This window comes from Cavia porcellus, unplaced genomic scaffold, assembly GCF_034190915.1.
Source record: "Cavia porcellus strain 051 isolate PalLab524CR breed Dunkin Hartley unplaced genomic scaffold, mCavPor4.1 scaffold_4, whole genome shotgun sequence".
Lineage (NCBI taxonomy): Eukaryota > Metazoa > Chordata > Mammalia > Rodentia > Caviidae > Cavia > Cavia porcellus.
Genome location: NW_026947487.1, coordinates 41,388,731 through 41,410,902, shown reverse-complemented (window position 1 = coordinate 41,410,902; position 22,172 = coordinate 41,388,731). Strand labels below are relative to the sequence as shown.

At 40.8% G+C, this 22,172-nt stretch overlaps 1 protein-coding gene across 1 annotated transcript in view; it reads right to left on the bottom strand.

The window, feature by feature from the left end:
* Positions 1-21,776, bottom strand: part of Cldn10 (claudin 10) — a 112,443-nt gene extending 90,667 nt beyond the window's left edge. The window contains exon 1 of the mRNA XM_003477609.5: positions 21,344-21,776. Within this exon, the coding sequence (XP_003477657.1) occupies positions 21,344-21,557 (214 nt within the window). The 5' untranslated portion in view covers positions 21,558-21,776. The remainder of the gene's footprint in view (positions 1-21,343) is intronic.
* Positions 21,777-22,172: the final 396 nt, after the last annotated feature.

Genomic DNA, 22,172 nt, shown 5'->3' with positions numbered 1-22,172 from the left:
GGACTGAATAAAGCAGATGGTCCTCCATGGTGTGGGTGGGCCTCATCCATCAGTGGAAGGACTGAATAAAACTAAGAAGTTGATTGTTGTAGAAGAGGAATTCCTCCTGCCTGATGGCCTTTGAACTGGAAATTGGCTTTTTTCCTGCGTTCACAATTAAACTTCAACAACGGGTCTCCCTGTATCTCAAGCCTGCTGGACTGGAACAACCCCATCAGCTCTTCTGGCCCCCAGGCTTGCAAGTTTGGACTGGACCTACACCACTGGATTTCTTGGGTCCCAGCTTGCTGGCTCCAAATCTTGGGGTTTATCATCCTCCATAATCACATGAGCCAACTTCTTATCTATCATCTGTCTAGGAGCTGTGATTAAAATACAGCCAGAACTTAAATTTTAAAAAATATTATAGTAAAAGACACATTGCTGTTAATCCTGCCTCTGTGTTTTTAAACATTTACTGTCTATTTTGAGCACACCTCATAACCTACAGACCTAGTGGTCCTGGCTCTCTGAATAACCCTGACTAATACATACCTCCACAGAGCTGTAGTCAACAAAAACAGAGTATGCAATAGTTAATAGGCCTATAAATTATTTTTCTCCAAGAATAAGAACAGAAAAAGGAGGGGTAACCTATAATAAAAGAGATTTAAGGGACACATCAAGAAAACACAATGTAGGGGGCTTAGTTTGTGTCTTGAACTGAACAAACCAACAATAAAAAATTTTTCTTTGAGATTACAGAGGGACCTTAGAATTTAATGGTGGTATGGAAATACTGATTTTTGGGATTGCAATAATGTTTATAAGGCTATACTTTGAAAAGCCCTTGTATTTTAAAGCTATCTGCCAAAATATTTGTGGGAAGGTAATTTTGATATTTGAGATTTACTTCCAAATAGTACACAGGGATGTGAATAAGAAATAAAAGTAAAGTAAGTATAGAAGAAAAGATAGCCATGTGTTAACAATTATTGAAGACTGTAAGATCAGACTTCCGGGAGAACATGGCCAACAAATAACAGCAGCCACGGAGGCTCTCTGAGATTACCAGCTTAGAATCTAGGAGCGGTGCCATGTGAGGAGTCCTACGCGAGGGGAGATGTACCCTGCCGACCCAGGAATGAACTAAGCTGAGAGAAACCAACTGGAAATGCAGTCCTGATGCTATAACAGGAACAGATAAAATCTCAGTGTGGAAGCTGGATCTCGGCAGCACTGGAAGCCCTGATTTGAATTTCCTGCTGCTGCTACTGTGTCCCAATCCACACCGCAGGGAGAGAGACACATGAAAGCTCTGAGAGCTGGAATCGGCGAACCAAACGGCGTTGAGAGCGGTACTGACAGGGAGCCCTGCATCGGCCTGTGGTGAGTGAGAGAAATGGGGACCCTTTCATAGACTAGGAGGCTCCAACAGAGAACATTCTGGGAATGAGCAGACTAGCTGGAACAGGGCCCTGCAGTGACTTTAGTTGCATATTCCCTTCTCAAGCGAGAGTGGTGGGGAGTGCTTGGCCTGGTGACGCTGCAGACTAAGATCCAGTAGGCTAGCCCAAATCAGGTCCCTGTGCCTGGCGGTGCACCCTAGCAGTAGGTTGACCTGGAGGGGCGGGCCCAGCAGAGGCTGCCCAAGTCTGTGTCTCCCTAGTACATTGCAGTGGGCGGGAACACATGACTGGTGGATTCAAACAAACTGTAACAGACAAAGAGAAAAAAAAAACAAACAACAACAAAAAAAAAAAAAAAAAAAAAAAAAACTGGGCCTCCTACATACGCTTGTATGGAAGGAACAAAAAGTATGGGAAAAGGGAGCAACAAGAAAGGGTCCTCAGTCCTCAATCCTGAGAACACTGATCCAGGAAAGGTAAATGCAAAAGAGAATGAAGACAGAAAGCATGCAATATCTGACATGACACCTATAGACATAAAGCGGTATCTCTGGAGCCTCATAGACAAGTTCAAAAATGAAGTATTTAATGAAATAAAGCAAGAAATAAATAGAATAGTTAGAGAAATGCTAAGCACCACCCAAGAAAAAACAGATGGTGGAATGGAAGAACAGAAAAAAAGGGGAGAATTGTTTGATGGAAAAAATAGAGAAAACATAGAATATGTGAAGCAGGTTCAAAGAGATTACCAGGAAACTAAAAACTCTATTGAAAACTGGCATAACAGCTTGAAAGAAACTAAGGATAGATTATCAGAACTGGAGGACAGATTTGTAAGGTGGGAGCATGAAATAAAAAACTTCTTAAAAATAACAAGAAAACAAACAGCAATAATACAAAGACCAGAAGATGATAAGAGGATCTATAACTTAAGAATTAGGAACATAAAAGAAGAAGTAGGGACTCAAACAGATGAACTACAAAAGTTATTCACAGAAATAATCCAGGAGAATTTCCCTAATTTAGCAAAGGTAAAGATACTCAGATGTATGAGGCATACAGGACCCCAGCCACCTACATCCCAAACAGAGCTACACCCAGGCATATAATAATCAAAATTCCAGAAATCCAATATAAGAACAGAATATTAAAAGCCGTCAAAGACAAAAAACAGATCACTTACAAGGGAACACCCATCAGAATTACAGCAGACTTCTCAGCACAAACCATCAAATCACGAAGAGCGTGAGGGGAAATAATTCAAGCTTTGAAAGATAATAACCTCCAGCCAAGATTGATATATCCTGCACAACTGTCCCTAGAAATTGATGGAAAAACAAGGTGCTTCTAGGATAAAGAGGAACTAGGGGAATTTGCAACCACCAATTCAACTCTACAGAGATTACTTCAGGATATTCTAAAAATGAAAAATACCAAGATTCCAGAAACAGTGGCAGAGAGGCCACAATGAGTGGAGCAGAAAGTGAAATGAAGAGGACAAACTGACAACTAATGACAGAAAAAGAGCTCAACAGAAATGAGGCAGAGAAGGTTGGATCGTAGGAACAGCCATTTTGGAGAAAACAAGACATCATAATAGGAGTGCTGATTTAATATCCTCTTGTTTTGAAGTACCATCAAGCTTTTGTTCTTCTGTCTCCATCGGCTTTAACGTGTTATATTTTATTGGATTTTATTATATGTGATAATATAAACAAAAACTTTTATAGACAAGGAGATTATACAGAAACCATTGTTCATTTTCTGTTAGTTGATTCTAAATACCCTGTAATACTGTCATTCTCTTGAATGGTTTTACATTGTCTTGATATGTTTGATACTACAGTATACGAAGTTATACCCAAAGATTTTAAGGGAAGAGACACTTTTAAGGGAAGAGACACATAACTACTATTATGTTGAGATTATCTTGTGGTGAAACACTATTTTGCTTAAATGGCTATGTTTTGACCTGCGCTGTTTTGTTGTTATGTCCCCTTTTTTTATCTCAATCTCCTTTTTATTATCTACTTTTTCATTTTTATCCTTTTAATTAAGGGAAAAATAAATAAAAAATAGCAGGATATATTATAGCAACCCACTTTGATTTCCTATTAACTTGATTTGAAACTCTGTATTGCTCTCACCATCTTGTTTTGACTGATTTTCCTCTATTCTGTTATGCTTGATAGTACCAAGTTTGAAAGTATAGGCAACAACTATGAAGACAGTAAGATTCATTGTGACACCCATTCTTGTTGATTATTATCTTCTTTTGAAGTCCTCTAATGTCTCTAATGTTTTGGTTTTATTGGTTTTATTCTTTACTGTTTTGTTCAATTTTATTATAACTGCTGATATAGGCAATTCTTTTTAAGATAACAAGAAGCATTATGGTAACCATTGTTGATCACCTGTATTTTGTTTTTACATTATGTATTATGTCCATCCTTTTGATTTGACTTGACTGACTCTGTCCTGGTATGTCACATTTGGTTTTACTTTCTTCAAAAAAAAAAAAGTAGTAAGAACTGTGGGAGTAATAAAACCCAAAATGTGTAATTGTCATTGTACAAAAGAAAGGAAAAGAAAGTTCTCTAAAAGATATAACTGCATATATATTTAAGTGTTTAAGATAGATAACCATATTGCTGAGTTTTGTTAGATCATTGAACAAAACTGTTTGCAGTCTCACTGTTTGAAAGTCCCTTCTATATGCTTTAATTTTGTAACTTCAACAACTATTTCTAAGATGACAATATGTAATTAACTAGTGATTTCCTACTGTTTGTTTTTTCTGAAATTCTGTAGAACTTGTACCCTTTTTCTGTTTTTCTTTTTCTCCTTAAATAAAATTTTTTAAAAAAGACTGTAAGATCAGAGCAGGTTTCATTAAATGATTATTCCGTACTTTTGTATACCATGTCCATAATAACTTTCATAAACAAATGCTTTCCCAAATGCCTACCTCTATGTGAGGCTTATATTTTCAAGATACTAATCAAATCTTATTCCCTTTTTTGTCTATTACAAATATATTTTCATTTGCCTTCTAAATTATATAATTTTTGCTTCTCTCCTATATTTTCTTAAGCTGGCTCCTATTTAAGTTCTTTTCTTTTCTTTTCTTTTCTTTTCTTTTTTTTTTTTTTTTTTTTTTTTTTTTTGCAGTACCAGAGATCGAACTCATGACCTTGCGCTTGCCAGGCAGACGCTTATGCCACTGAGCAAAATCCCCAGCCCATTAAGTTATAGTCTTTACCCATTGTGAATTTATAAATTATTTAATGCTTAGTCTCCTCTGGTTGAAATCCAAAGTTTGCTCATTGCCCTGATATAAATCTCCACCTGACACATTGGACTTTTTTAGGAAGACCAAAGATAATAACCATTTCCCAATCCATTTTAGGAGGTTACTATTGCCCTATGCCAGACATCGCAGGAAAAGGAATCTATAGAATGTGTATATTCAGAGGACATTAAAATCCTCAATGAAATACTAGCAAAATGGTCAAAAATGGCACATTTTACGTTATAGAGCTTTTACTGCAATTCTAAAAATAGTTAAATTAAAACAACTATAATTAGATGGGATTTACCTCAGGAAGGCAAGGTTAGTTTAATCCTGGAAAAATGGATAGATTAATGCATAATACTGATAAAATGAAAAGTCATGTGATGATCACAATAGATGCAGGAAGTTGATTTGGGTCATAATCAACAGCATGAATGGCTTATCTGAGATGTGAAAGGAGTGTAGAGTATAAACTTTTCAGGTCTGGGGAGGGTGTGTCTTTCCTCTCTACTGCTGCCATAACTGTGCCCTGTCAGTTGGCCAATGAGGATTTCTGTGGAACCGTAATTAAAGATTTAAAGGAGGTTTAGAGCACGTGCTCTAGACTTACATTTTTATTAATCATATAGAAAAATTAACCTTCAATCCTCAGCATTTTGTCATTTCATTTCTAAAATCAGGACACTCATTCCAACACCTCAGATGAGAGTTTAAGAACACGGTGTCGTGAAGTACTTCGCCCTGTGCGGACCGTGGGAGGTGCGCATCACTGTGAATAACGTCTGTGATTATAAACTGCAGGTCTCTGTTTGGATTGTCATATTTGCCATTTAGAAGGTAAGTGTGGGATCAGATGCCACCTTGGAAGAGACCAACATTCCTGTTTAAGGGATGGATTTGTTATTCAGATACTCTTGAGAATGTGACCACAGAATGAAAAATGTGATCATAGAACTTCTTCCAGGCAACTGCATATGTTTAGGGTAAACACACGAATGGTACAAACAAAAGACAGTCCTGGCTGTGTATTGCCAAAAATAGAAGGTTTTTCAGGGCAAATCTTTGCCCTGTGGTCTGTTTGAGTCACTGCCAAAGAGGGGTTATTGTTTATACTGGGGCAGAGTTTGAATCTACTTCAGTTCTGGCTGAGTGCTGTGAGTAATGTTGCACCATTAAAGCTGTGTAAATGGGTTCAGCGGTGGTTAAAGATGGATTAACTCAAGGGTAGAAATTGAAATGGTGAAAAGAATTGAGGGAAACCTTAAGGCTGGTACAGAGTGAAAGGGCTCTTCTAGCCTAAAGCATTTAGATTTAGCATGTTCTAGAAGCATCAACTATCCACACATCAAGGCTCTGAAGGCCTCAATGCTTTCCAGACAGTTTACATCCTCTGACCACATGAAGAGAGGAGGGAGACAAATAGCCTTTCATAAGGAACCTAGTCCTGCAGTAATGAAGCCACTACTGCCGCAGTAATGCACCAGTCATGCATGAGAGAAGAGCCTTTGTGCCTCTTAAAGGTCCTTCCTCTTTCTTCTCTTAGTGTAGTAAATTTTTACATTTGTGGTACATAATAATTACATCCACTGTGGGGAGCTGGTACAGGAACATAACACATCTTAATGCTTTTTGCGTCCCTTTCTCTTCTCCTTCCATCTCTTGGTCCCTTTCACATTTGCAAAAGATCTCCGTTCCTGTTTTCTGTATCTGCCTTCAACTGTTATTTAGAACAAGGTGGGGATTGACGACTGTTTCTTTGTTTGCCTTCTTTTCTGAGCACTTAGCTTATCAGACCTTATTTAGTGTGGTCTAAAAGGCGGCTCTGCTGCCAAGCAATCCCAGACCCTGGTATTTCTTTCTTTTTTTCTTCTCTGGAGAGGCTCCCAACTGCCTTTGCAAAGGAGCGTGTGTGGGTGACCCGTGTCAGGCTACGGGTGCCCTCAACACAGTGTTCTGTGTCTCTGGGTTTCCTCTGGTATATAAGCTTGGCCTTTATGAAAGTGACTTTTTCTTCTGAAAAAAATGTAGAGAGTGACCAAACAAAATCAGTTTTGGTTTTTAAGATGGCAAATAATCTGAGGAACAAAATAAGTGAAAGTGACTATGGAGAACATAGTGTAGAAATACATCAGTATAGTATCAAAAAGGCAATTTCTAAAAAGGTAAAATCATGACTCTCATGACTACAAATATAGAGTGATCACCATACATTCATAAATTACTTATCGTTAATTCTCATTAGTTCATGAAGTCTCATTAGTTAATTCTCATTAGTTCATGAAGCAACCAGAATGGTATTATAACTGGTTTATAAAGTCTGTGCCTGACTAAATTCTTTAACACTGCTATGAACAATGATCATTTTCACCACTAGAAGTAGGAGTCAGAGGCAAACTATCAGCTTTCCACAAGTTTCCTGACCTTGACAATTGCAAAATAGCCCAAGGAAACTGAGGTTCCACTGAAAACATTTTCTTTTTCCTATCAGTGTTTGTTCCAATTTCACATTTTATTCATATCTCTCCAAGTTATCTCCATCCAAATCCCTTGCTGCTTCCCTAGCTCAAATATCCCAGGCATGGGTGAATGTCTTCCATCAGGGATATGGGTTTAGGAAGTTAACATTTTACCTCAAAGTTCTGTTTCTTATCCTGGGATAATTCAAGTCTCTGGGAGAACTCTGGGCTTCGCCAGCTATGACTTGGTAAAGAAAACTGTTATACTAACGATGTGAGGCATAGTGTAAGGTAGCAGCAAGGGCACAAAGGCAGGATTCTGTAGATTCCACTGGAAGACAAGAGAGACAGTCATGGGACACGGTAAAGCAGGGACAGCTGAAGGATAAAGGGGCTTTCTAGGGAGTGTGAGGAGTTTGATTGGGGGCTCTGCTCTATTTGTGGCCTGGTCGGGCTCCCACTGGTCTCATAGGTCTGTACCTCAAGTCCATCTTTGTCCTAATTCCTGTTCTGCTTCAATCCTACCTTCCCATTTGAATCTTCATTGCAGAATTGAAGAAATAACTTCAGTTTTCTTTAAACTGCCCTCAAAACCAAGCGAATGACTCCTTACACAGGAGATGCCTCAAAAGATTTGTTACATGAGTGGATGGCTGAACATTCAAATTCTCCTGAACTGAGGTTCTTGGAATTCCTTAGGGAAAGTAGGGGGAGACAGAAAAGGACGGGAAGGAAAGTTGTTGCAAGATAGATGTAAAAGGGGAGAAAGCAGCATTAGCAGAACCTACTTGCATGGAACTTGCATGGAAAAGCAAGGACGGGTAGCAAAGGTGGCAAAATAAACTACTAGATGTGCAGATAGAGAGCATAGTTTTTTGTTTTGGTTTGGTTTGGTTTGGTTTGTTTTTGGTACCGGGGATTGAACTCAAGACCTTGCACTTACCAAGCAAGTGCTTGAACCGCCAAGCTAAATCCCTGGCCCAAGAAAACATAGTTTTATATTTAAAAGATATGAAACTAAAATTTAATGATGCACAATGATGCACAATTGTATCCTGAATGATGCACAATTGTATCTCTCCTGACATCACACTAAATAAAAGCTTCTTGCAATTTGCTTGTACCTGCCTCTGTTTGACTTGATGCAGTGGGTTGTACTGTATTATTGACACCCATTTTTACGATGAAACTGGGGACTTTCTTCTAAGTCACCCTGAAATCTAACTTAGCTTGCACAGCATGTGTTTTGCAATTAAATTAGAATCGCAGGATGTTTTGGATTAGAGGAATCTTCCAGATCCAGGTTAGGAAGGGAGTGTGACCTGTTTGGCATAGAATTCCCTCATCCAAAACACCTGCAACATTTCAATGGATTAATTTGCAACTCACTGGAAGATTTGTGGTCCAATTTGTTTAAGATTTTCTGTCTGTTTCCATTTCTCTTTTCAATTCAAGTCACTATGCGTTTATTCAACTCTCTTATTGAAAATGATATGAAAAGTATTACTGAGGCCAAAGAATAAAGAAAATGGTAGATAAAATGCGCGGAAAGGAAAAAATGTAATGAGTGAATAAATAAGTTTACTCATGAATGAAGAATTTATTCATGAATAAAGAAATTCATTCATCCAACAAATGAACTTACAGAGCTCTTATTTTTACCACACGCTGGACTAGGCAAGTATTGTGCAGTACAGAGAGAAACATAAGCCGCTGTTTCTGTCCCCTGGGAATTTAGAATTTGGTTTATTTTTTATAGAAAAAGTTCCCATTGGACAATTTTAATTCAATTTATATTAGTGCCTTAATCCAACCAAAAACTTCAAAAAGAAATAAGCCGTGAACAATTCCTGACATCTGTAAGATGATACTGAATGCTCTGTGGGAAAAGGCTCATGAAGCCACCTTGTGCCACTGGGTGGAGCAGGAGTGCCAGGCAGACAACTCTGTGACCACTGCCCAGCAGGCTGCTATATCCCTCAGAGAATTCATAAGGAAGTATCTTTAGCAAAAACTAATTCACAAGTAGGACCCTAACATGCATATTGTTCTGAAACACATTGGGAAATTTTCCATTTAATCCATTAATGCCCCAATCTTGGCTCCTTGTTTAACAAACTGTAGTTCTCAAAGACAGTGAAACAACAATGCCATGATGGACTGTTACTGACAAGGTTAAGGGAGAGAAGCCGATAAACATTTAGAGGGGATGACAGTTACATACATGGTGACATTTAAGGGCTCTTCTCTGTTTGCTCCTCCTCTCCTGTTAATGAAGTGAAGTTTATAAATTTATGATTAAATTATATTGAAAACAAAAGTAATCAGTATCAAAAATCACCACTTCTTAAATTGTTATCTATGCTCTTAAGGCTTTTAGGTCTATTCTATTTGATAAGATATTTGATTCTGTTCCACAAATCTTCACCACTCAGCATTCCATCTGAATTTCAAATAAATATAAAGAAGCAATATTGTTCCCAGAGGCTGGGATAGTACAGGATTTAACTTTCACAAGAGGAAAAATAAAACAAAAGGATCAGCTACAAGAGAGGTTAAAAGGCGGGGGGGATTGTATGTTGATTAAGGGAAGAATCCAGATTTATGAAGAAGGTCTGTAAATTTAGGTTAACAATAGAAGTTAATTAGAAGTATGTAAGAAACTAAAGCAGACAGCTGAGTTGGGATTATGCGTAGCCAGGGAAGTAAATAAAAAAAATACTGACAGGAAGGAAGCTCAGAGAGGAAACAACTAATTGTTAGAAAATGATTTCCACTTCTCATTTCAACCATCTGAGTTAGAAAGACACGTGAAAGAACAACTATTTCCAAACCAATCATCCTTAGCTATGTTTTGTAACAGAGATAACCGAAATGGAACCAGCTATCTCAAAACGGCTCCGGCTCCTAATTCAGTCTGTTTACAGTGAGTCAAGTTTTATGTTTACCTTGCACTTTTACCAACTTGCTCATCATATTCAGAAACTTGAGCCCTCATAGAAACATCTGTGTGGCCCAGCCACTCTTCCAAATCCAGCAGATGAGGAGCTGGAGAGTTCTTTTCCTGCTGACTGTGGTTATGCATGGCTGAATGATTTATGATCAAGACCAACCACCACATCCATGTCTGGAGGTCACTAATTACCAAGAGAGGGGCTCAGCCCAGAGACACAGAAGTCATCAGAGTGAATCTGTTCAAATAATCAGAATAACTGGAGCTCCCCTCTTCCATTTGGGAATCGCATCCTTATTTCTCATTGGTACTTTCAAATACAGGGCTGTTTTCTGCTGCCCAAAAGGAATATACAAATAAGATTTTTCACCGTGTTAGTATATTAGTGAAAGGACCATTTGTGACCACAGAGTGAAGGAAAATGAGCTCAGAGAGAAAACTAAGAGTCAAGGAAATGTCCTAAATTTCAAAAGGGTACATTTCAGAAATTTCCAGTGGTAAGCTTGGTAGACAAATTCGAGAACCCACGATTAAAGAGATGGCATTTGAGCTCTTAGAAAAGGAGGGGGCTCCCACTGAGAATCAACATGAGTCCTTTGGTGCAAGAAATGTATATGGGGTATTTTTTCTTTTGCTAAGTTTCTTAGGCTGCCTCACAGCGTCTTTTGGACAAGAAGGTGAGATGTGGAATGGCAAGCATTCAAGCAGACTCAATAACGGCTTGGAAGAAGATGCTATGATTTGGATATGGCTTGAGTGTGTCCCCCAAAGGTTCTTTTTGTGGAACCATGGTTTCCAGTGTGACTGCACTGAAGTGGTAAAACCTTGGAAATTCATTAGGCTGAGGAGGGATCCGTCTCATGAATGGATTGAGGCTGGCCTGGTAGAGCGGGCTGGGTCTCAAAGGAGTGAGTTATTTCCCAAGACATTGGGTTGTTATAGAAAGAGCCAGTGTGCTTCTTATCCAGGTCTCTTGCTTCCGGTCCCACCACGTGACCTCTCCTGAATGCAGCAGGTTTGTTCCCCTTGTTCTACCACACTGCAAAGACAGCCAGAAGGTCCTTACCAGGGGTGGACACATGGGGCTGCCTCCAAAATTATGAGGTAAAGAAACCTCAGTGGTTTTCCTGTGTGATACATGAGCTGTCTATATGGCGGGTGGTGCACACATGTGCATATGGGTATGTATATGTTTAGCCCGTATGGTAAGGAATGTGCACATGTGATGTCTTTGTGCCAGCTGTGTGATAAGCATAGGCCAGCTGTGCATATTTGCATGCAGAAGTATCTGCATGGTGAGACTCTGTGTACGTGCGTAGTTAGTTAGTAGCAGAACCTGAGCCGTCTATGTATATGTGTGTGTGACTACGTAATTCGGACCTGCTGGTGAATTGGTTTCTTAATTCTAGATAGAATTGGAACAAAACGTGGTAGCAAAATATGGACAGTTTACCACCTGCGTGAGGACCGACCTCCCCTCATTACTCCCAATAAGGATCACTGTAGGTCCTGGAAGCAGAGTCAGGGCAGAAAGAGGGTGACAAAGTAAAAGCCCAGTGTAACCCCTGAGATCTGATTGGCCGCCTGCAGGTCAGTTTTGATACTGATGCCAGAACAGCACAACTGCTGGTGAGGGTGCCATCTTTCTTAGGCACAGCGTCTGCCCGGAACTGCTGGCACTGGCATCCAGGGCTGAGTCCAAGATAGAGGGAGCCATGAGAGAACCTGGGTATTTTTCTAACTAAAACAAATTAAACATTCCCACAGCGTGGAGATGTACTCTGATAGTTCTTCCGAAGCAACTGGTGACAGGAAGAACTATCTTATGTAAGAGAGAAACAATGAAGCAAAGGAAATGAGTGGCCATCAGGCAGGTCATGTGGGTCTGGGGTATAGAATTCAGAAGGGGTGCAGGGCAGAACGGGGCGACCTGTCAGGCTGGAATTAGGGCATAAAATGGTCATGAGATGTATGCTGGCTGGCCAAACAGAGAGATCTGGGGCCCAGAAGGGTAGGGACCAGCTGGCCTCCAGGAACGGGAAGACTGAGGCAAGGTCCAGAGAACACAGAGCCAGGGCATATCGGGGAGGAAGCATCTCAAGCACTGCAGCCGAGTTAGTTCAGTGGGAATGTTCGTATGAGCACACAGGGCAGACGGAGGTCCCCAGACGGGACTCACTATGGTCTCGGGAAGTAAACAAGGTAAAGAAAAGTCAGTCCTCCATGTCCCCCAGGCTACCTCTCCAAAAGTCCATGCTTTGTATTCTGGAGAAAATCAGTCTCTTCAAGGATGGTTATTTTGGTTTTCATGCATGGACTATATTTGGTGTACTTATAGCCAAAAAATGTTGACCCCAAGAGGACTTGTTTAAAAGCAGGATTTATCTTCCAGTGTCCCCCACCCCCACCACTTGGCTCTGTGCCTGGATTTGGAAGTAGTCAGTGTCCAGCGAAGTTTCAATGGCACATCCTGTGGGTTTGCACAGGACCCTTCAAGATGTCGACTGGACATATGGAACTATTATTTTATATCAATTCTAGCATATATTAACATCTAGGTTTAAATAGCACAACCTTGATATAACATCTACAACACTTACTATTTTAATTCTTGTTTCCTTCTGGGCTGTGAATGTCTCCAAGGAAGGAGTGAGGTCTTTTTGATGCTGTGTTCTCAGGTGCCCGAAAATACAGAAACTGGTTTGCAAGTCAAGAATCCAGATGTTCTAAGATTTCCCTTTCTTTCCGCATGTCCACAGAAACTCAGCTGTCTCACACTGGAAGTGACTTGCGCGATTACCTATTCTGTCTTCTGGCTGGTACACAAATTGGTCCCACAAACCATTTAGCAGAAGGTCCCATGTCTCCCCTGAATACTCGTAGCCAGTTTTTTGAGACAAGCTTTTCCTCTGTGGGAAATTCTGATAGTCATTTTTTTTCTAGCACAATCCATTATCCAAATCTCTAGGGATGTCTACCCACAGATCCTCCTCCTTTACTGCATATGTTTTCCCTTTTTTCCAAGTGAAACAAATGACCAAATAAAGTTATTTCAAGTCCTTTCTTAGCTTTCTGGTCACTCTCCTCTAGACTCAATGAATATGGCTTCTGTATATGTACTTACAGTAGAATGTGCAAACTAGACTATGGTGGCACAGGCCTGTAATCCCAGCACTTGGGAGGCTGAGGCAGAATTGTGTGTATAAGGCTACACCAATGCAGTTTGTTGACAAATATAGGTGGAATTACTTTCTCTCCACTTTGTTTTCATGTCCTTGTTAATGGCACCTGAGATTGCGTTAGTCCTTACAGCTGCTACATCTTCCTGTTGGTTTGTAACCAAATATCTGAAGAGCTCAGTTCTTTTTAAAAAGTTCAGTCATACTCTCCTGTTTCGCTCATACGAAGCCAAATATAAATTGAGAATCTGAGTGTTCAATACCTTGGTGAGTGTTGGGAAATAGTAGGTAAGATCAGAGGGGTGGGACCTAGGTTGGGACTGGCTTTGAACCTGGCTTTCTGTCCTCCACTGCCCACCAAGTCTCCCACCAGAAGCCCTTGGGGCCATCTTCCACCTGCTCATCCCTCATGAGTCACTAACACAACACTTCTATCATAAAACCGCTTCCTCTTGGTTCTAACTTCTGTGTGGTCCAGACCCTGAAATAAAGCGCTGCAGGATCGCTGTGCAGTGTGAAACCCAGAGAGGTGTTCTCCGGTCAACAGGATTCAGGGGCTTCCCAGTTTCTTCCCGGTGAAGTCTGAAGCCCTCTGCACAGCTACAAGGTCGCTGGCGAATTCCCCCTTATCTTTGTCTTCAGACTCTCTCGTGCACATGTCTTCTGCTCCAGCAATTCTGATTACTTCTCTTACCAGGTGCATGTAACTTCCTCTGGCTTCTAAGCCTTTGCTGCAAATGCTGTATAGAAATTCACGCTTTTAGCCACGCTGCCCCCTTGGAAGTAGATAACACTCCCATTTTGCAGATGGAGGAGCTCCAATATTCAGCATTCTTTCCAAAGCCTTGCAGTTAATAAATTGTAGAGCTGCATGAATCTCTTAGCCTGAAGTACCCTCCTTCCCTTTCTCCTTGGCCAACTTTGCCCTTCTTTCAGATAATTTAGGCATCAGCTCTTCTGGGCAGACTGCCTGTCGCCTGAACTTAACGGTCAGATTAACATTTGGGCTAACGGTTGGGCCACTCTGCACACCCTGAGGAGAGACCTATGTCCCATTCCTCGCTGAGACCTCAGAGCTTCTACTCTGTGCCAGGCGTCTAGTGACTGTTTTGATGATATGACTCATTAATAAACAACGAATTCAGTATTTATAGCGTTCCTTTCATAGGTGTAATGTAGCATCATAACAATTTGCCAACTCTCAACCATTTTTTCCTGTAATACATACAAAAATCTAGCAAAAGCTTAATGGAAGACCAGCTGCTTACTAAAACCCAGCCATTCATCTCAAATTCAGTGAACCTCATGAAAGATAACCTGGGACCTATTCTACACAAAATATTCACCAGGAGAAAACAGTAACATTCAGATAGGCATGTGAAGTCCTCAAGGAGAGGGGAACCGTGGAACCCTGCCTGGCTGATTCCTACACCAGTGAGCCCAAGGACCTGGAGTCCAGAGCGCATTTGCTGGGCACTCTCATTGTCTGGGTTCTTTATGCTGCAGCAGCTGGTGCCTGGCCAGTGGGGGGACACTGTTGACCACCCCTGAACTTACTGACTTCTAGAGCTAATGTGGGATGCCGAGAGACACACTGTTCATGCACAAAGCCAAGATTTCGAAGCTGGACCCACAATTCTCCAATCTCAAGCAGGTGGGCCCTGTCCTGATGGCCCCGGGACTGGGGGTTGAGATGACTTGGGACAATTCTGCACCCAAGAGCCTGCTGACATTGTTCACAGCAGTTCACAGCACTGAAGCCAGTCCCAAACTTGCTTAGCCTGTTTGCCCTGCCTCACACATTTCTTTCCTGAAACACGCACTTCCTTCCTAAAACAGGCACTGGCACAACTCTCTCTTCCCTTGTTTGTCCAGACCAACCCTGGGGCTTCCCATGGGCACCTACACTAGACCAGCCTTTTGTTTCCAGGGCTTGCTCTGTGCAAGATTTCTATGGGGCAGTGATTACTGTGTCCTATCCCATCCAATTAAAACAAATCCAGGTACACATGCATGTCTGTGTCATGTGATAGGACTCTTTTCCTGATCTCCCACAAAACTTTCCAAGGATGTAATTCTATCTCTTTCCTCCTTCCTGTCTTCCTCCTCCTTCCATACAAAAAAGTGAATTGAAGTGACTTGTCCCAGGGGTACATAAAAATTTAGTGGCAAATCTGGCCTTTAACACAGTTTTCAGGGCTAGTGCCAAATTCTGAACATTTCCCCAAAAGATTTATAGAAGAACATACAGAAAATAAATACAGTTCCTTGTGAGTCTCTGTAGTGCCGTTGTGTGTAAAATGAGACATAGATCAGGTCCAAATGCACAAACTATACCACCATCTACTTGGGAGTCTGAGCCAGGAGGATCGCATGTTCAAGACCTTCCTGGGCAACCTACTTAGTAAAACTCTGTCTCATTTAAAAAAAAGGAATAAGTAGGGGTGGGGTAGGCGATGTAGCTCAGCAGTAGAGCATTTGCCTAGGATTCCTGAGGCTTTGCATTTGATCCCTAAAAATAAACTTAAAAAAAAATCATAGCACAGCAGTCTTTTGGTAACAGTGGGATAGTATTAAAATGTTTCATAAATTGTAATGCACAATACACGTGCTTTTAAGAAATCATCTGAATCAGCAATTTCATGATAATTGGTCGAAGTAGTCATTAATAATGCAACAGAGATGGGTCTATAACCCCTGCACTCTAGGGGGCTGAGGCAAGAAGATCACAAGTTCATTAACACTCAGGTTAGGCAACTTAGTGATTTAGGAGACCCAATTTCAAAAAAAAAAAATAGTAAAAGGCCTGGGGATGAAACTCAGTGCAAAGACCTCGGGTTCAGTCCCCAGTACCAGCGTAACAACCATGACAATGATCACACGGGGGGGGGGGGGGACACTCCTGGTGGCTGCACATGATATGCTAGAAAGGGTTTCAGGCTGCCATTTCACTTAACTCTCACAACATCTCTGAGGTAAGAATTATCATCTCAACTCACAGATGGGAAGATCGAGTCTTTGTTAAGTAATTTGCTCAAGTTTGCATAGTTAGCTTAAATGATGCAGAGCCACGATTCAAATGCATATATTAAATAGTTTACCGAAGTTTTGCCAGACCTCGGAGCTAGGAACATTCAAGCAAGTGGCTGCCTTTTTTGCCTGCCTGGCAAGCAAATGCCCCCCAGACCCAGATACAGCCGATTTCCTCCTTGGAAACTAAAGGGTTCTCTACCATTCCTAGCAGTGGAACACTTGATGGACATACCAGACCCACACTTCAGTGAAAACCTGACTGCTGAGTGACACAGAGTGTAGCAAATCCTAAGTATAAAGTACAGTCTGAGGAGCATGGTTTCCTTTGCCATCACCCACGTGAGGTAGGACACACCCCCAAGGACCAGGGATGTGCTTCCCACAGGTCGTGGGCTTCAGCAAGCAGCTACTGCACATCTGGTTGGCAAAACATGAATGGGTTACAAGTAATTCCTACAGCTGGGATGGGAATATTTTTAGACATTGAAAGAGGCATTCTTAGGGATCATGGCTACTCTTTATGGCGAGCCTTCTCGGTGGGACATACTGTGTGAGATACTTGGCCTATGTTGTCTCATATAATCACTGTTTAACAAGAATATCGACAAGTGGAGAGAGTAAGATTCTGAATATTGAGTGCATCAGATTCCTACTGAAGCTCTTCATAAAGATTTCCAAACTTCTAGTGTGCACAGGACACTCCTGAAGATGCTATAGAAATGCAGATTCTGATTCAACAGTTCTATGGTGAGAGCTGTGATCCTGCATTTCTAGCAAGCTCCTTGAGGATGTAGTTCAGTGATGGCAAACGTTCTAGAGTACCGTAGTTTTGTTCTAGATGAACAAATTGCAACCCCAAACCCACCTATTTATCACAAAGTGCCAGCCCTGCAGCTAAACCTGAATACCGAGGTTTCAGTTAAGAAAAAACAATTCCTACATTAGCATCTTTTGTCTTACAAAAAAAAAAACAAAACAGTAACATGAGTGCCATAGGCTCACCACCATTGATGTGGCCCATACTTCATGAAGCAAGAATCTGGTGCTCTTCAAAACTTTTTGTAAAAATAATTACTTAACAATTCCTCCACTTTGGCTACCATTTCTATAGGGCCTTCTCCCTTTGGTAGAGTTTATTCCCATGAGCAGAGATTCTCACTGCGTGTATTAAATGTTAGCAGTTTGCTCAGCAAGCATTGCTCTGTCCGTTTATTCAATCCCCACATCTTTGTTGGGTTCCTGCTGGGAGCTGGATGCAGTGGCAGCTAGAGGGGATCAGGATAAGTGCTACAAAAGAGGCTCCAGAGAGCAGCCTTAGCCCTTCCACCCTGTGTGGACACAGCTACACATCACCCACTTTGAGCCAGGAAATGCTCTCGTCAGACAGTGACTCTTCAGAGCCTGGATCTCGGACTTCCCAGCTTCTAGAAGTGTGAGAAGTAAGATTCTGTTGTTTATAAGCCACGTGACATACAGTACTTCGTTATAGCGACTCGAGCACACAAACATACATGAAGTAAACAACAAATACAGCAAATGTTTAGATTTTAAAAATGCACCACAGGGCCAGGGATATAGCTCAGTGGCACAGCCCCTGCCTGGCAAGCGTGAGGTCATGAGTTTGATTCCTAGTACCAAAACATTTTTTTTAATTAAATAAATAAAAATGTGCTACAGTGAAAGACACATTGTGATTAATCACCCTTAAAATATATATTCTAGATATTGGTCCTTTGTCTGAGGAACCCTCAAAAAAAATTTTCACTGTGGATTTTCTCTTCACTGTTGGTGATTTATTTTGCTGTGCAAAAGCTTTTCAACAGATGAGATCTTAGTTGTTCTTTGTGATAGCTCCTGTGTGATTGGGGTTTTGTTCATGAAGTCTTTGCCTACGATAGTATCTTCAAGAGTTCTACCTATTCTATTTTCCAGCAGATTTAGTGTTTCTGTTTTAATGTTTAGATATTTGATCTATTTCAATTTTAGTTTAGTACATGATGAAAGATACGGGTTTAGTTTTAATCTTTGGCATGTGGGATGCCAGTTTTTCCAGCACCATTTATTAAAGAAACTATCTTTCTTCTAGTAAAAGTGTTTGGCTCCTTTGTCAAAGATAAGTTGGCTAAATATGTTTGGCGTTGTTCCTACATCTTTTAATCTGTCCCACTGATTCTCAGGTCATTTTGTTATTGCTGTTGTTGTTGTTTACCTGAGTGGCATGCTGGGTTTTTCTTTTCCATAATAGCTCTGTAGTATAATTTCAAGTCAGCGATTATGATGGCTCCTGCCTTGCCTTTGTTGCTTTTGCTATTTTAGATCTCTTTTGGTTCCAAATGAATTTTAACACTGTTTTCTCTAATTCTGTGAGATATGCTATTGGTAATTTAATTGGGATTGCATTAAATTTGTATAACAATTTTGGAAGTATGAGCATTTTCACTATATTGGGTCTTCCTACCCAAGAACAAGAGATAGCTTTCCATTTTCTGATATCCTCTTCGATCTCCTTTTTTGGAGTACTGTAGTTTTAAATACAAAGATCTTTTACATCCTTTGTTCGACTGATTCCTGGGTATTTCATTTTTGGGGGTCCTATCGTGAAAAGTGTTATTTCCCTAGTTTCTCAGTGAGTTTTTTGTTTATGTATAGGAATGCTATTCATTTTTGAGCATTGACTTTGTATACAGCTATAATACTGAATTCGGTTATTAAATCCAGAAGTCTTTTGGTGGAGTTTTGGGGTCTTCTATATAGAGTACCAAGTCATCTGTGAATAATGATAATTACTAAGTATTTCTTAATTTGAACCCTTGATTCCATCTTTCGTATAACTTGCTGGAGCAGTTCTATAAATCATCTTTCATGAGTGTCTTTACAAGATCTGTTTAAAACTACAGCGACTACTGCTGTGTGCACCACCCAGTGGGAAAGCAGGTTTGTAAAAACACTGCAGTGTGACCTTATCCACTATTCACCAGATCTGGCACCATGGGGTGCCCACTTCTTCCTTAAAGTCAAAATGACCATGAAAAGTAAACTTATAAATTGATTCCGGACATCAAGGCAGCCACCACAGTGACACTAAGAGGGGCAGCCAGTGCACCTCATATTTCATCCAGCAGGAAGGCTAAAGTTAAGGCATTCGATGGCTACAGCTTCTTACAAGTGAATAAAAACCCACAGACAACTTCTTCCCTCTAGCAAATGCCGTTCTGTTAGCCCTATTCTTACGGCATGGCTGATAAGGCAGGGGGTAGGCACGAGGCTGGAGGAGTACTAAAAGATGCAGAATCCGCAGTTCTGTTGGCTGACTTGCATCCATGCGCTTCCTTGGGAACTGGCTCCTGCAGTCAGCACACGCCAGCCTTCTCCAGAAACACAGTTTCATCCTCATCACAAACTGCCTGTGGCCTCATGTCTCAGTCACTTTCCTCATTGCCAAGACACAGTAACTGACAGTTGCAACTTGTAGGAGAGAGGTTTATTTAGAATCGTGGATTTAGAGAGATGAACTCCACTGAGGGTGAAGCAATGGGCTCATCCATGGGTCATCTGTTCTACTCACTGTCCAAGGTAAGATGGGGCCGAGAGTGGGTAGTGGGGACAAACAGCCCTAAAAGGTTTGCAGAACGATGACATCATCACACTCTCCCTTTGAAAATTTGCCATGCTGGGGGAAATTTCTATGGTAGAAGTAGTTTTGAGTGGCAGTGAGTTTGGGTGCTGAGGCTGAAGAAGGATAAAGCCCGATGCCTCCACTGGGTACTTGTAGGGAAGGACAGAGTCCTTGAGGCTTGGTTAGAGCAGCCACCCTCAAGCATTTCCATTACCTGTCATTAGAAAGCTCCTGGCTTTACCTAAGTAGTCTTTCTTTATCCCTGGGCACTCACCGAAGACTAATCACATACACACTTGACACAGAAGCCCAGAGAAGATTAGTAACTTCTTGGTTAAAATTTTATTCCATTTTCTTTATGGAGGCCAAGGTACAGTCTCACCATCTGATTGTGAAAAATATCTATATTCTACCAAAAACCAGGAGTAATTTTTAACGTGGGAAGCCCACAGCTGGTGACAGATTTGTAAGTACATCACATTTTCAGAAAGGGGAGGCTCACAGTGCTTCCTAGAATGACAGGAAAGCAAGGAACGGCTGTTCCCCTGGCAGTACCCTGAGACAAGAGAGTGCCCTTTTCTTTTTAACACCCTTTTTACAATACAGGAATAGAGTTTGAAATATACACGAAGATGATAACATGCTCATCCATTAAACAAACAAGAAACAAAGCGAAATAAACAAAAGAGAAAGTTTATAGCATTTTCCTTAACTACTTAAAAAATTTCTTCCTCTGTTATTTTATCACTAAATGTGATTTTTTAAAAAAAAGACAGAAGTCCCTCTAAAAATAGAATCCCTTCCCTTACTCATTAATAGCTTTCTTATCATAAGCTTCTCTTGCTCTAGGGGAAAATATCTATATCTGTACAATCTATGTATATATTGGATGGCCTGAGGGACTATAGAAATTTAGGATAAAATATGATTTGCTAAAAGGAGAGAAGGAGGAAGAGGAGGAGGATGAAGGAGGAGGAGGAGGAGGAGGAAGAGGAAGAAGAAGAAGAAGAAGAAGAAGAAGAAGAAGAAGAAGAAGAAGAAGAAGAAGAAGAAGAAGAAGAAAGAATCAATGAAAGATTTTCCAGCATAAGATATATGATCCATCAAGATTCCTCTATGACTCAAAGCAAATTGGAATCAGCTTCTGAAACAGTCCAGTTGCTGTGACCCTTTTCTGAGTCTTTTTTTCACATTATGTATTTCTAAGATGCCATTAGATTATTCTTAACTTTCTTTTTCCCCAGTAAAGTCAATGACAGTTCTCTCAGCCGACCTCACACACCCATCCATCCCAGGTGAGCTCTGGCCCTTGAAGCAGACACAGTCTTGCTAAGAGTGAAAAGAAGACTCTAAACAGCTTCCTCAGCACAACTGGGGGGCAAGGGAACAGTGCACTGCCACCCATACAAAGCATCACACTTACCTTCTACTTTGAAGATGGTGAAATGCGGCCGGCAGTGGAAAGAACCCAGTGCGTTCCCCGCGCAGTTCATCCACAGCCCCTGGTAAACCCACGTGGCCGTGATCACCGATGATGCTCGCGTGGTCACTTTCCACTCATTGGACGTGGTGGCAGCCACCAGAGCGCCGAATCCTCCTACACCAAGCACCAGAGCTGAGATCTGTGCCGTGGACATGTCGCTGAGCTTCTGTGGTGTGGCTGTCCTGATGGAAAGGTTAAGCCTGCAGCCAGCAAGTGACGCTTTGACAGATGTTATCGCCAGCCCATGTGGCCAGGTGACAATTTTGCATCTTCAGATGGCTTGAAGAAGCCCAAGAATTTAAGATAAAAAATGGTTTACCAATGACATTTTAAAGATAAACTAAAACAATCTGATTTCCTGCATAGCTGTTTAGTGAAATTTTGAGGGTGAATTTCAAAGGTTTTGATGCTGCAGCTTTTTTTTTAACTTGCCACCAAAGTTAATGCTTAATTTTCTGTTAGCCTGAAGCTTAACAAACCATGCAACTACTAGATATTACAAAGTACAAATTATACAGTAACACCTGAGGTATCTTTTATTTTGCATGTTTTTGAATCTTTACATAAATGGAATCATATCATAGGCATTCTTCCAGCACACTTTTTAACATAATACTGCTTGTAAAAATTATTCATGACCATGAATTAGTGGTCATTCATTAAGTATTACAGATGGAGATATTATTTGCTTAAATACCTAGACTACAATTTTTATTTTTTTAGCCATTTTCCTGAAGGCCAACATTTGTGTTGTTCTCTTTTCTTCCCT